At 40.3% G+C, this 13,337-nt stretch overlaps 2 protein-coding genes across 2 annotated transcripts; one reads left to right on the top strand and one right to left on the bottom strand.

Annotated features, from left to right (window-relative positions):
- Nucleotides 1-5,474: 5,474 nt before the first annotated feature.
- Nucleotides 5,475-8,910, top strand: LOC135208913 (uncharacterized). The gene is made up of 2 exons (XM_064241477.1): nt 5,475-5,863; nt 7,399-8,910. Exons 1-2 carry the CDS (start codon nt 5,861-5,863, stop codon nt 8,494-8,496), a joined length of 1,101 nt encoding a protein of 366 aa, XP_064097547.1. The 5' UTR covers nt 5,475-5,860; the 3' UTR covers nt 8,497-8,910.
- Nucleotides 8,911-9,932: 1,022 nt separating this feature from the next.
- On the bottom strand, nt 9,933-12,775 carry LOC135208912 (uncharacterized). The gene is made up of 2 exons (XM_064241476.1): nt 12,739-12,775; nt 9,933-10,865 (listed from the first exon to the last, which is right to left on the bottom strand). The coding sequence occupies exons 1-2, from the start codon at nt 12,739-12,741 to the stop codon at nt 10,035-10,037; spliced, it is 834 nt and encodes a 277-aa protein (XP_064097546.1). The 5' UTR covers nt 12,742-12,775; the 3' UTR covers nt 9,933-10,034.
- Between the last annotated feature and the right edge of the window lie 562 nt (nt 12,776-13,337).

The raw sequence follows: 13,337 nt of genomic DNA, 5'->3' as shown, positions 1-13,337 counted from the left end.
GAGTTATATTTCTGTCTTTAGTCACGTTTTGCCAGTCATGGGGGCCGTCCTTCGGTAAAATTATCTTTAAAAAATCCACATAAAAACAACATACAAACAAACATGTTAACAGTGTACTTGATTTACTCCTCTAGGTTATAGATGTGCAATAACAAGAAAAATCTTTGGGTCCAATGACACTGATCGGTTATGGCTGAAATTCATTTTCGTTTCTTCAATATAATGACTCAGCACCCATCAAATCTTCTCTGCATTTCAACTGTAACTTTCTAGAACGTCTCTCTCTTCTGCTCATCTCTGCTCATCCATCTCTCTCTCTCTCTCTCTATCTCTATCTCCTCTCTCTCTCTCTCTCTCTCTTCTCTCTCTCTCTCTGAAATCAAACTCGGAAAGGCACTCAAAAACCTAATGATCATTGATGGGAAATTATCGTGATTTTCGCTGTTTACACTGGACTCTGTTGGTCCATGAGTCTCACAATGACTCAAAGTCGTTTATACTAAATCCGTCAATAGCCCCCTGCTTAATGTAATATAGACTTCTAGAGTTATGTACATGTAGACCCTCCAGGAGGTCGTTTTTTTCATCTTCTAAAAAGCTGTTCACTTACGTTACGGTCTCTCGGCACCACTGTGATGCATTGCTCCTTGCATAAGATCCATTCATATTCCATTGCCTAGTACCATGTCATCCCAGCCATCTGGTTCTACAATAACCAGTACCTCTAGAATCTCCGGGAAGTTTTCACTTTATCTCCTTGGAAGTTTCTCTCTAATGTCACTGTCTCTCGAGCATGACTGACCCATTGCTATTAGTACCATGGATCTAGCAGTGCAAATAGACTCTCCAAGAGGTATCTTTCCAACTTCCGGACTGTTACTCCCTTATATATGCCCTCACTCTGTCACCGTGACCTGTCGCTGATTGAACATTACCTCTTCATGACACTTTTCTGAGCGCCATGCTAACCCAACCATGCGGAAATTCAACACATAGTGCTTGTTGGCCTTTCAGGAAGCTATCTTTACATCTCCTGGAAAGTTTCTCGTTCACTCAATCCATTGGCTCACGAGCCACACTGAGATCCGGTATCGCTTGAACCATGTTCGCTTCTCTCCTGGTTCTGGACATTGATCTCCTTCCAGCCTCTGTACCCTTCATCATCCTCCGGGGTATTGGGGGTATGTCTTTCTTTCAAGCAGTGAGCATCTCAAATTTTTAGGTAATGAGAAGTGAAAGTCCAATCGATTCATACAATCTCTTGCCACAGCGGTCCTTTCTAAAATTCATTTTAAGTAAATTACACTTGATTTGCTGATGAGGGAAGAGACGACACTTGGATAAACACATGAAAATTTGTATGAAAGCAGATGACAGAAGGAATAAACACTTGACTTTAAGATAATATTTAAACTCGTGAAAAGTAGGAACGCATCGCATTCATCTTAATGCTTTATTTTAGCCAGAATAAAGGTTTCTTTTTATTATTGCTTGTTCAGCTGAACATACATCTTCGGCAAACTAATGCGTCGTAGGTATTGCAAATAATAAGTTAAAAAGCTTATCATTTACCGCACTTCATATTGGAAAAAGTACGCAACAATAGACTTAACAAACACAAGGATATTAAACACTGGTAACGAAACGTGAGAATTGACTTAAAGTCAATATTACTTTTCCCCACTTAGCACGAATGAAATTACTTCATAACTGGCTCCTCAAACGAAGCCACAACGGCTTTCAGAAAACTTCAGAAAGTTGCGGACTTTTGCATCGCCTGACGTTCCAGTCATATTCAACCAGTTTCGCCTTGGGCGTTTAAGAACGTTTTGGATTTTGGTCGTATATAAACACTTTCACTAATCTAATCGTGTTTAGTCCTCGTAAAGACGTAACAACGTCAACGTCACTATGGTGAGTTTTGATGTATCTGTAATGAAAGAGGCTGAGGAAAGAACAACGTTGTGCTTCTGTTTAGCCCAGGATAGGTAAGGGAATGTGACGCAGAAAGAGAATCCATATCTTGCACTTTTTACCCTTTTCCGTTCCTGGAGTTCATCTGATTATTCCGGTACTCAGTCAGTATATCTGTGTTCCTAGTGACATTAAATATTTCTTAAGGTTCTCTTAGTCTCTGCTTTAACCATCCCTGTATTCCCAGAGCCTATACGCTTACTTGCCTTTTTTCTTCTTATGAATACTCCTAATTTATAACCATCTGTTTCCATGACTGCACTGCCGCAATCTCTATAGCTGATCTGGGGTTTTGCTGTCCTTCTCCGGCTTTTCTAAGCTTTATACTAATTGTATGTGTTCTCCAGAATTTTTTCCGACAAATCTTTGCTTTCACTGAATATAGAGTGCATATTAACATATATATATATTGATGTCGCAACCAAATGTAACGGATTTTATATGAATCTGTTCTGGCCATGATGGCGCTATGGAAAGAGTTAGCAATACTTTTTTTATGAGCACCTGGTCACCTTGAAGCTAATCGCTATTGGCTGAATCTGATCCTGTTCATCACCCAGCAGAGCAGAGGTTCAAATCCAGGTACCCTTGCAGCCAGAAGCAAGGCAGAAGATATCGGCTGCCGATATTTACCGCTATATCCAAATACGCCGTCTGAATGAAATGCACAATTAGTATTGTGCGCTTTGTGGTCTTCGTTTCTCTGTCTTAAATTGCTCTTTGTGTGCGCTTTTCCTGCTTGTCTGTTTTCCATTTTTTGCTTTATCTTGATCTATTCACTTTTTGTATGTTATTTTTTCCCCTTTGTCCTCTCTCTTTTGTTACATTATATTCTATAGAACTTTGCTTTATGTCAGTGGCCTTATAGATTTGATCCATTCAAATGTGTGCTCTAATAATAATGATAACAATAATAATAATAGTAATGAACTAAGGAACCCTTGTAACGATTCTATAATATTGACTATTAAAAGCCACAATAGTGTTTAAAATATATTTATTGCACAAGGTTAAAAATGACTAGGAGAGACTCGGATACTGCTCTGTATCCCTCTTCAGTCCTCTGGAGGGAGAGAGAGAGAGAGAGAGAGGAGAGAGAGAGAGAGAGAATTTCCATATCCTAGATGATATTTGGTCCCAGTGAAACACTATAATATAAGGAGCAGTATCGCAGTCTCTCCTAGTAATTTTCAACCTTGTACAAAAAATATATATATTTTTAATAGAACTGTGGCTTTTATAATACTAGTAATTCAGTAATAAATCTTCGGCTGACATAATTTCATTTAAATTTCTTGACTTTTGCCTGTGCTCATGACTGTACACAATATTATTCACAGATATAGTTCAGTACCACATACACAACTGTGCATGTAACCACTGAAAATCATTTATACGTTCAGTTATGTATGTAAACAAGCGAGCCCGCAAATACACATACGCATACACTTGCTGAGAGTTGGCTGTTTTGCGCCCGTCTAGATTCATCTGCTCTAACGAGGAAAGAATGTGGGTGGAGGAAATAATTACCCTGACATATGTTTTATTCTTTTGTTTCTTCTTAATTCCTTAAGAAAATTGCTTCAATATTCTCGACATTATTGATCCGACAGGTTCGCTCGTTATTATCATGAAAAGTAGAATGGCCATTGAAACGTAATCCTTTACTTTTCTCCTTCCAGAGGGCATCAATCTTGACCGTGGTCCTCGTCATTGCCGCCATATCCTCAGGGGTCAAACCGACTCGAACCAGCAGCATGCTGTACGAAGATTTTCGATACAGGGTCTTACAGGCAACGCTGGATCATGATCAGACCCAGCGCCACCTTCCCGACGTAGCCGGCCAGACCCTTGGAAGCGGAGGGACTGCAGGGCGATACCCGAGGGCATACATCATACCCATCAGTGCCAAGGGCGCGCATGGATACTACATCAGTGACGCCAGTGAACACGCGCCTAAGAGTCAAGCCGCACGATCCTATGGTTATGAATATGGCGTCCCTCCTGCTATTGCCACTATCATGTTTCATTTGGGACGTCCGCTCCGTCTCACAGACATCGACCTTTCCAACAAAAGGCAGAGTTACCGATGAATATATGCCGATGTAGAATCTTTATTAAAACGTTCAAAAAGATTTCTTTGTTTCGTATCTGCCAAAGTCATCCTCGGTGTGACAGGAGATGAAATTGCGGGAAGAGCGATCAAATTAAGCGTTATCAAGGAACGTAACTAGCATATTAATGAAGTGGCTTTGAATGTTATTAAATAGTTAACAAACAATGTTGGCGTGCTAATCTGCAACAGCCTTGCTGATAACGTCATGGGAGAGAGACTTCTTTTTCCATCCATTTGAGATTTAAATAGCAGTCTCCATAACAGAGAGATGAAATAATGAGATGAATAAAGACATTGGCAAAAATGCTGCAGAAAATAAGCTCAATCACACGCACGCACACACATATATATATATATATATATATATATATATATAATATATATATATATATATATATATATATATATATATATATATATATGTGTGTGTGTGTGTGTGTGTGTGTGTGTCAGTGTATGTGTGTGAATGTGTGAGTTATTGTACACGTGTCTATATGGAACGGAACTTGAGTAATTCAAAATTTGTGACACAGCGTGACTGCCAGCAACTCGCATAATAGGAGGGTTCACACTGTTTCTTGTCCATTGGCCCCATTAAGAAATTTTTGCTCGTAAATGCTGGCTTTAATCGCACTCCGTCATTAAGACAATTTTCTCTTGGTAATATTTCAAAACAGCAGCGACAAAAATAGAAGACGGTAAGGAAAAGGCTTTTGCTTTTTTTAATTGATGATTATGCACGCGAAAGGAAGGTAAGGATTAGCATTGAAAAGTGCGCATTCGAATGGTAGAGTGCAATGAGCATATGACGGTACCCCTGAGTTTTAAGAAACCTTACGTCACTTGAATTTGCAGCAGACTCAGTAGTTTGGCGCAAGAGGTCATTGACCCAAAACAGGATACAAGGAGTCAATGGGACGAGTAAGGGAAGAATGTAACAACAAAAACTTTCCAGCAATAATAATAAGAAAAAATACTAAACCTCGCCCAAGGCTTTAGGAGTCTGGCGCAAGTTGGCAGTCAATCACGGCATGAATGAGAGTGAGTAGAAACAAGGAAAAAATGCACCGAAGCAATCGAGCATTCTGTATGAGCCGCGGGCCACGAAGCTTTCAGCCACAACCCGGTGGTAGCCTGTCCCTTAGCGTTACCAGACGCACGATGATGGCTAAGCTGAACCTTAAATAGAATGAAAACTATCGAAGCTAGAGGGCTGCAATTTGGTATGTTTGATGATAGGAGGGTGGTTGATCAACATACCAGTTTGCAACCCTCTTGCCCCAGTAGGTTTTAAGATCTGAGGGCGGACAGGAAAAAGTACGGACCAACGGAAACAGCCATCTCAATAGTTTTCTTTTACAGAAAACTAAACCGAGAGGAAAGAGAGAGAGAGAGAGAGAGAGAGAGAGAGAGAGAGATTACGATTAATGATCACCCATCCTCCTCAAAAGACGTTAACCTCCAGCAGCATCAATTTGCATCTAATGACGCAACGGTGAGAACACTCAGGAGAAAATGACACGCGGGTCGATCCTCCGTGTGTCAAATGACGCCGTCGGCCCCTTGTGGCGTTGTGGCGAGTCACAGGTGAAATCCGCTTTCTCGCTCTTTCTTCATTTCGTCTGATTACAGGTTACAGGGGTTTCACTGGAGACAATATCATTGCTTACAGACAAGGTCGCTCTGCTATGTTTCGGTATATAACCCGTGGATGGTCTCTCTAGCCCCTACATTCCGACTGGCGGTGGTCAACACACGACGCAGATCACGATGGTAAGCTTAACATTGATGTATTTGCATTTATATATATATATATATATATATATATATATATATATATATATATATATATATATATATATATATACATATGTGTGTAAGTATATATACATATGCATATTTCCATAACAGTAATAATAAAACAAATGATTGCATCTTGTAATATTCATATACGTATTTGTTACTCTTTTTGTGTTATTCTATTTAGTTTTAAATACGAGACATTTCTCATTTATTATACTTCAGAAGGTAAGCACAATGCACTCGGCGTACATTGCACTTGTAGAGTTGTTGTACTTTTAAATATATTTTGTATGTTAGTCTGGACATGGTTGTTCGCAATCGTTTGTCGTCTGCTGAAAAAACACCACATAGCAGCGCCATCTGCCAGAGTGACGTGATTTTAAGATCATATACAAAACACGCAAGGCAAAAAATCGGGCTTGTTACTAGGAAGACATGAGGGTATATAACGTGACTTTGAATTGTTTCCTCGCTTATCAGATGGCTAACTTCAAAAGTTCAGAGCACTTCCTTCAGATGTTCTAATTTTCTTTAACCTTTGTGAAGTGGACTTTTTTCATAATGTCATATAAGCTACACTACTATAGAGACATTTTAACTCAATGGTATCTGTAACTCTAACTTACCATTGCTCTATCGAATCTTCTTGAATTTGCAGCTATTTGCTCAAGAATTTCTCATTCTACTGGTACTACCCTTATTCCCTTCCCGCACTCTCACAGTCCGCACACATATTCACAGGCCTCATACTGTATTGGAATACTTCTTAAATCTGATTATTCATCTGTGACTGGTAACCAAAGAATTCACTAAGCACACTTTGGGACGTGCACACACACACACACACAGAAACAGACACGTATTCCCATGTAAAAGCATCAATTTAATGTTTATTACATTGCAAATGTTGTTTGTTTCTTGCTTAACGTATTGCAAGAATATACTTGAAAGATACAGCGAGAAACAGATTGCGGCCCAAACATGTGCGGGCTTGTGGAAACAGTCTAGTCTCACACATTTTCCTTTAGATTCTTATCTATACTTTACGTCACCGGCCGCGTATGCGGATGGAATAAGTATGTTCAATTCTCAGTCATCGTGAATAGGGCTTTTAATGACGCAGTTCAGCACATTTATCAAGCAGAATAGTTTACATGCCTTAACTGTTTTAGTATCATGTAGTGACGAATCCAGTTCCCGGATGCATGGCGAAGGAAATTTTTAGCAAGATACTCTGTCAGATCACTATTTTGCATTATCAATTGCAATCTAAACGAATAGGTCTGTGCAAATGACGTTTCTTTATCGCTGGGCTCCATTTCCTCACATATATCTGCATTATGATATGGTTCCATTTAAATCCTAAAAGTGCCATACTTACCCTTGAATGTTCGACAGACAACCGGATGTCTTGAAAAGACTGAAACTGAACAACCAAAATCACTTTTGACAATACCCAATTCCCTGACCACATGATGCACTGTTAATTATATTATTCTCCGCAGCGGACGTCACTGCTGCTCGTGTTCTTTCTGGGCCTTCTGGTCGTCGCTTCTGAGGCCTCTCCAGGGAAGAAATTCCGTAGGAAAGGTGGCAAGAAAGGTGGAGGCGGTGGAGGGCTGAGAAGCTCTTATGGAGGAGGAGGAGGAGGATACGGAGGATACGGAGGCGGAGGCTATGGAGGTGGTTCTGGAGGTGGAAAAGGAGGAGGTGGAAAAGGTGGAAAGGGAAAAGGAAAAGGAGGAGGAGGAGGAGGATTTGGAGGTCTCTTTGGTAAAAAAGGTAAGGGTGGCAAAAAAGGTGGCTTCGGAGGAGGAGGCGGAGGAGGCAAAGGTGGCAAAAAAGGAGGCTTCAGAGGAGGAGGAGGTGGAGGATATGGAGGCGGCTCTTTTGGTGGCGGACACAAAGGTGGATTTGGAGGTGGAGGCTTCGGCGGCGGAGGTGGATATGGAGGCTCCTTTGGCGGCGGAGGTGGTGGATACGGAAGCTCCTTTGGTGGTGGCGGAGGAGGAGGATATGGAGGAGGTCACGGAGGCTCATTTGGCGGCGGAGGCGGAGGATATGGAGGCTCATTTGGCGGCGGAGGCGGAGGATATGGAGGCTCCTTAGGCGGTGGAGGTCTTGGCGGATTTTCTAAAGGTGGCGGAGGATATGGAGGCTCATTTGGCGGCGGAGGCGGAGGATATGGAGGCTCCATTGGCGGCGGAGGTCATGGCGGATTTTCTAAAGGTGGCGGAGGACATGGAGGCTCATTTGGAGGCGGAGGCGGAGGATATGGAAGCTCCATTGGCGGTGGAGGCCATGGCGGATTTTCTAAAGGTGGCGGAGGACATGGAGGCTCTTTGGCGGTGGAGGCGGAGGATATGGTGGCTCCTCTGGAGGTCACGGAGGCTCGTTCGGAGGTGGAGGTGGCGGTGGAGGATATGGAGGCTCTTCAGGCTTTGGAGGCCATGGAGGCTCCTTTGGTGGTGGAGGTCATGGAGGTGGAAGTGGAGGATATGGAGGCATTTCAGGAGGAGGAGGCCATGGTGGATTTTCAAAAGGTGGCGGAGGACATGGAGGCTCATTTGGTGGCGGAGGCGGAGGATATGGAGGCTCCTTAGGCGGTGGAGGCCATGGCGGATTTTCTAAAGGTGGCGGAGGACATGGAGGCTCCTTTGGCGGTGGAGGTGGAGGATATGGTGGCTCCTCTGGAGGTCACGGAGGCTTCGTAGGAGGCGGAGGTCACGGAGGCTCTTTCGGAGGTGGAGGTGGAAGTGGAGGATATGGAGGTTCTTCAGGCTTTGGAGGCCATGGAGGCTCGTTTGGCGGAGGAGGTCATGGAGGTGGAGGCCATGGTGGATTTTCTGGTGGTGGAATCGGTGGAGGAACTTCGAGCTACGTAAGATAATATGTCCAAGAGATGGCGCTGTGGTCTTCCTACTGCATCCAGTAGTTATATTTGTTTTGACAGTATTTATATAAGCAACGAGTGTAATTCATGACTGTAGGCATGAATAAAATTGTATATTTATTTACTCCTTGTTTCTTTTGCCTTTTCGAGCTCATTCTGAAAATATGGGTTAATCAGACATAAACTTTAATTTTCCCGTTTATCATTTAACTTGATGAATGTATTCTTTGATATAATATAGTCATAAAGACAGGAAGGAACTGTAATTGTTTCTTTATAATCTAGTATGTTACAGTAATCTTGCAAACCCGTAAGAGAAGGAATTTTCTCACACATGAGTCATTTCACGTAGTTTTTTATAAAACTTCTAGCAATAAGCACCCATCACTCATTGTATTCAGATGGCACATTAACAAAGGTTAGATCTTGCATAAAAATATTTACAGATTCACTTTCAGTGACAGAAAATTATTTTCCTCACAACAAAGAGATTGAAAGAAGGTTTTGTGGGTGAAAGGAATTACAATTCTAGATATTACATCATGAGCAGTTTTAAATACTATGCTCTTGTGCATTTTAACAACACAGGCCACCGCCGGGCCACGGCTGAAAGTTAGTTTCATGGACCAGGGCTGAGAGTTTCATACAGCATTATACGCTGTATAGAAAATTCGATTCCGCCGAAGATACTTCGGCGCATTTTTTACTTGTTTTGTTATGCTTTTGATTTGACATACAGATTTGGATTACCTCATCTTCCTGTTCGTAGTTGTTATTATTATTATTATTATTATTATTATTATTATTATTATTATTATTATTATTACTATTATTATTATATTATACCACGTAGTGTCACTGCTATAGCATCATTATTATTAATTATATAACCAACCTTAGAAATATGGAATCATTCTTTCATTACTATCGTTAGAATAGTTAAACTCAGCACAGTTCGGAAAGATGTGAAAGCTAAAGCTGGAAAATTCTATTCACTTTCCCAGTTTTGCGATAATTTTCTCTCTTTTTCAAGAACCAGATCCGAATTTTATTTTTCCAATATGGAAATTGCCTACCTTTTCTATTAATCTCATCAAACAAAAAAGTTTTCCAGGTAGAAAAATCGAGGCAGAAAGAAAGCAAGTGGAAAAATAGACATTTTATTTCTTCATTAAACCAAAGTAAAAGTGACTCAAAGGTAGTTATTATCCTCACAATTTGCCAATCAAATGGTACTTCTCAAACCTTTTATTTGCCATAGCCACCATTATTACCCAAATGCCCTCCAGCAATTCCGCTGCTGCCCAAAGGACCACCAATATTCCCGTTGTTGCCACTATAACCGCTCTGCAGTCGGCCCAAGTTAAAGTTGATAGTTGCAGTGGCTCCGGAAGCAGAACCATACCCACCGGAAAAACCGCTGTTGGACCCGTGAATTCCACTGCCAAAGCCTTGAAGAGATCCACTGCTTGCTCCATACCCGGTGTCACTGAACCCTCCAAGGGATCCTCTGTTTGATCCATAGCTCCCACTTACAAATCCTCCAAGAGGAGATCCTCCGCTTAATCCATGGCTTCCACTGTCAAAACCTCCAAAGGAAATACCCTGTGATCCAAAGCTCCCACTGCCAAATCCCCCAAGTGAGCCACCATTTGATCCATAGCCACCACTCCCTCCAAATGATCCTCCATTAGCAAAGCCTTCAAAGGACCCAACATTTGATCCGTAGCCTCCGCTTGCTAAGCCTGTCAGCGACCCACCATTTGATCCATAGCCTCCACTTCCCAGACCCTTAAGCGACCCACCATGAGATCCATAGCCTCCGCTTGCTGATCCTCCAAACGCCCCGCCACTTGAACCGTAGTTACTGCTGCTAAGTCCTTTGAGAGCTCCGAAAGAACCGCCATTGATTGCACTACTGAAACCACCCAGAGACCCGCTTCCATGGCCAATGGTGCCTTTGCTGAAAACATTTCCCTTTAGGCCACCACCGATGCTGGATGAGGAAAAGGAGCTTACTTCAGCTTTAGCCAAAGCCAGAAGGAATACTCCTGACATTAGGATTGGAGCAAACAAACCCTGAAACATAAAATCATTAATTTTGTTAGAAACTCAATCATATACTTATACTAGCTTAGTTTACCATTGAGAACACTTTCGCAAATTCAGTAGCATAACGTTTTGTAGCTTCAGAAAAACAGAACGTGGCCCAGGTTTTGGCAAGGGGAGTTCATTTATCACTCTGCAGTGAAAATGTGCAACATCACAATGGTTGTTGCCTTGTTCGTATTTGAAACCAACTCTTCTATGGTGAAATTAGCCTCTAAGTAAAATATATCCATGTTCTTAGATGGGCGTAAACCTATGTTATCACAACAACGCTCGCAAAAGCGTTATAAAGTCACTATTGGGTATCGAAACGAAATGAGGCAACTGGTTTTTTTAAATATGATGTTCCTGATTGCAGCGTTCTTTATAATCATGCAGTTAAGCTGCAGATACATATATTTTTACAATGATCTAAGTTACGTTTCCAATGATTCCCAAGAGACTTTACCATCCTCAGAGCTTGGTAATATTCTTTTAAAAGGAAGAAAAACAGAAGCTATTGTAATCAACATTAAGATACTCCAAAGCTCATATTCATTGAAAAAGTAATTATCATGAAAATAATATTAAAAAAATTATATGTAAATGATTATAGCAATGAGCAAACACGAAAACAGGAGCCAAAATCGATAAGATTTTAAAATTACGTAGAAATGGAAGTAAAGTTTTTGCTATTCTTTGCAAGGATTATGACTCTCATTCAAAATATATACAAAATTATTTGGAGCAAAATATTTCAGAAATTATAATTTGCATCACTTTAGATTCACCAATCATTTCTGAAGTCGAATACCATTTTTAAAAATGATTGAAACCCTTTGAAATCGAATATCAGTTTTTATGGAAATTTTCAGATTATGAGTTGGATGTCAACATTAAAGATTAATATTAGTTAGGAAGTCGAATGTCTAATTTTGCAGGGGAATAAATGGAGTTGAATGATCTTTCTTTACTCTTGTATGCATTTCTAATTCGAATACCACTATTGAAGCTGAATATCTATTCTGAAGTCGGATATTAGTTGCGAAGTCCAATATTCATTTCGAAGCAAAATGCCGAGGGTAATATCGAATAGCTATTTTCAAGTTGAATAAGACTTTTGAAGATGAATGTGAGTTTTAATTCGGATGTTAAAGTAAAATATCAGTTGTCTATTCGAATATTTACTTTGAGGTCGAATATCAATATTTAAGTGGAACAACTGTTTTGAAGGTTAATGTTGGGTTAGCAGTCAAAAATCAGTTCTCAGATCGAATATCAAATATCCCTTGGGGATCGAATATCCATCTTGAATCGAGTATCCAATTCGGCGATGCATGTCAGTTTTGAATTAGACAACCAGCTTTGATTTAGAACAGAACCTTTAAGGCCATACATCTGCAATAAAGTCAAATGTCTATTTTGAATATGAAATTTAACAAGTAAAAAATGTGCCGAAGTTTCTTCTGAGCTATCGAATTTTCTGTAGAGCGTATAATGTTGTATGAAATTCTCAGCCACGGCCCGGTGGTGGCCAGACACACAATCATGACTAAATTTTACATTAAATAAAATAAAATCTACTGAGGCTAAAGCGCTGCAATCTGGTATGTTTGATAACTGGAGGGTGGATGATCAGCTAACCAATTTGCAGCTCTCTCTAGCCTCAGTAGTTTTTAAGATGTGAGGGCTGACAGAAGTGCAGACGGACACACAAATAGCCATCACAATGTTTTCTTTAACAAAAGCCTGAAGAACCGTATTTAAATATGGACATCAGGTTCGAAGTTGTATTTGAGTACTAAAAGAGTGTATTCTTTTGAAAACCGAACATGCACTGGAAGCAGAATCTCTCTAGTCTTACCATCGCAATGCAGAAAGTAATGAACCGTCGAAGGGACTCGATGTCGAGTGGAGATCGAGTCGGCTTTTATAGGCTCAACTGAAAGCCTTCCTTCACCCTTGAGGAGGAAGACCAACATCTAGCATTGCAAAACGATTGTTTGTTTAGCCTTTGTTTCTTATTTTTCTTTTCCTTTTTTTTTTCCTCTCACGATCTCCCGTTTGACCTCCTTCTAATGATCGCCTCGTTAGAACCAATTTGGTCTGATTTATACAGACACGCAAACACACACTTTCATACATACATACTTATATATAATATATATATATATAATATATTATATATTATATATTATATATAGATATATATATATATATACATATATCAAACTTTCGTATTTTATTCAGCGCGTGCTGCTAATGCGTTAATGAATCATTACTGAATGCAAGGCTACTGTTGCTCTGATATGGAATTTAGGTGAAATGTTAAATAACTTATGAAATTGAATAGCGCAGAAGGTGAATCAGTTGAAGAAAGAAAATGAGGTAATTTTTTTATTACTACCCTATCATAATTAGCAAAAATACAAAGAGAGGAAAATGTGACAGAAAGATGTCACA

The sequence above is a fragment of the Macrobrachium nipponense genome, chromosome 37, assembly GCF_015104395.2.
Source record: "Macrobrachium nipponense isolate FS-2020 chromosome 37, ASM1510439v2, whole genome shotgun sequence".
Lineage (NCBI taxonomy): Eukaryota > Metazoa > Arthropoda > Malacostraca > Decapoda > Palaemonidae > Macrobrachium > Macrobrachium nipponense.
The sequence above is the reverse complement of the archived record's forward strand: the minus strand, read 5'-3'. Positions and strand labels throughout refer to the sequence as shown.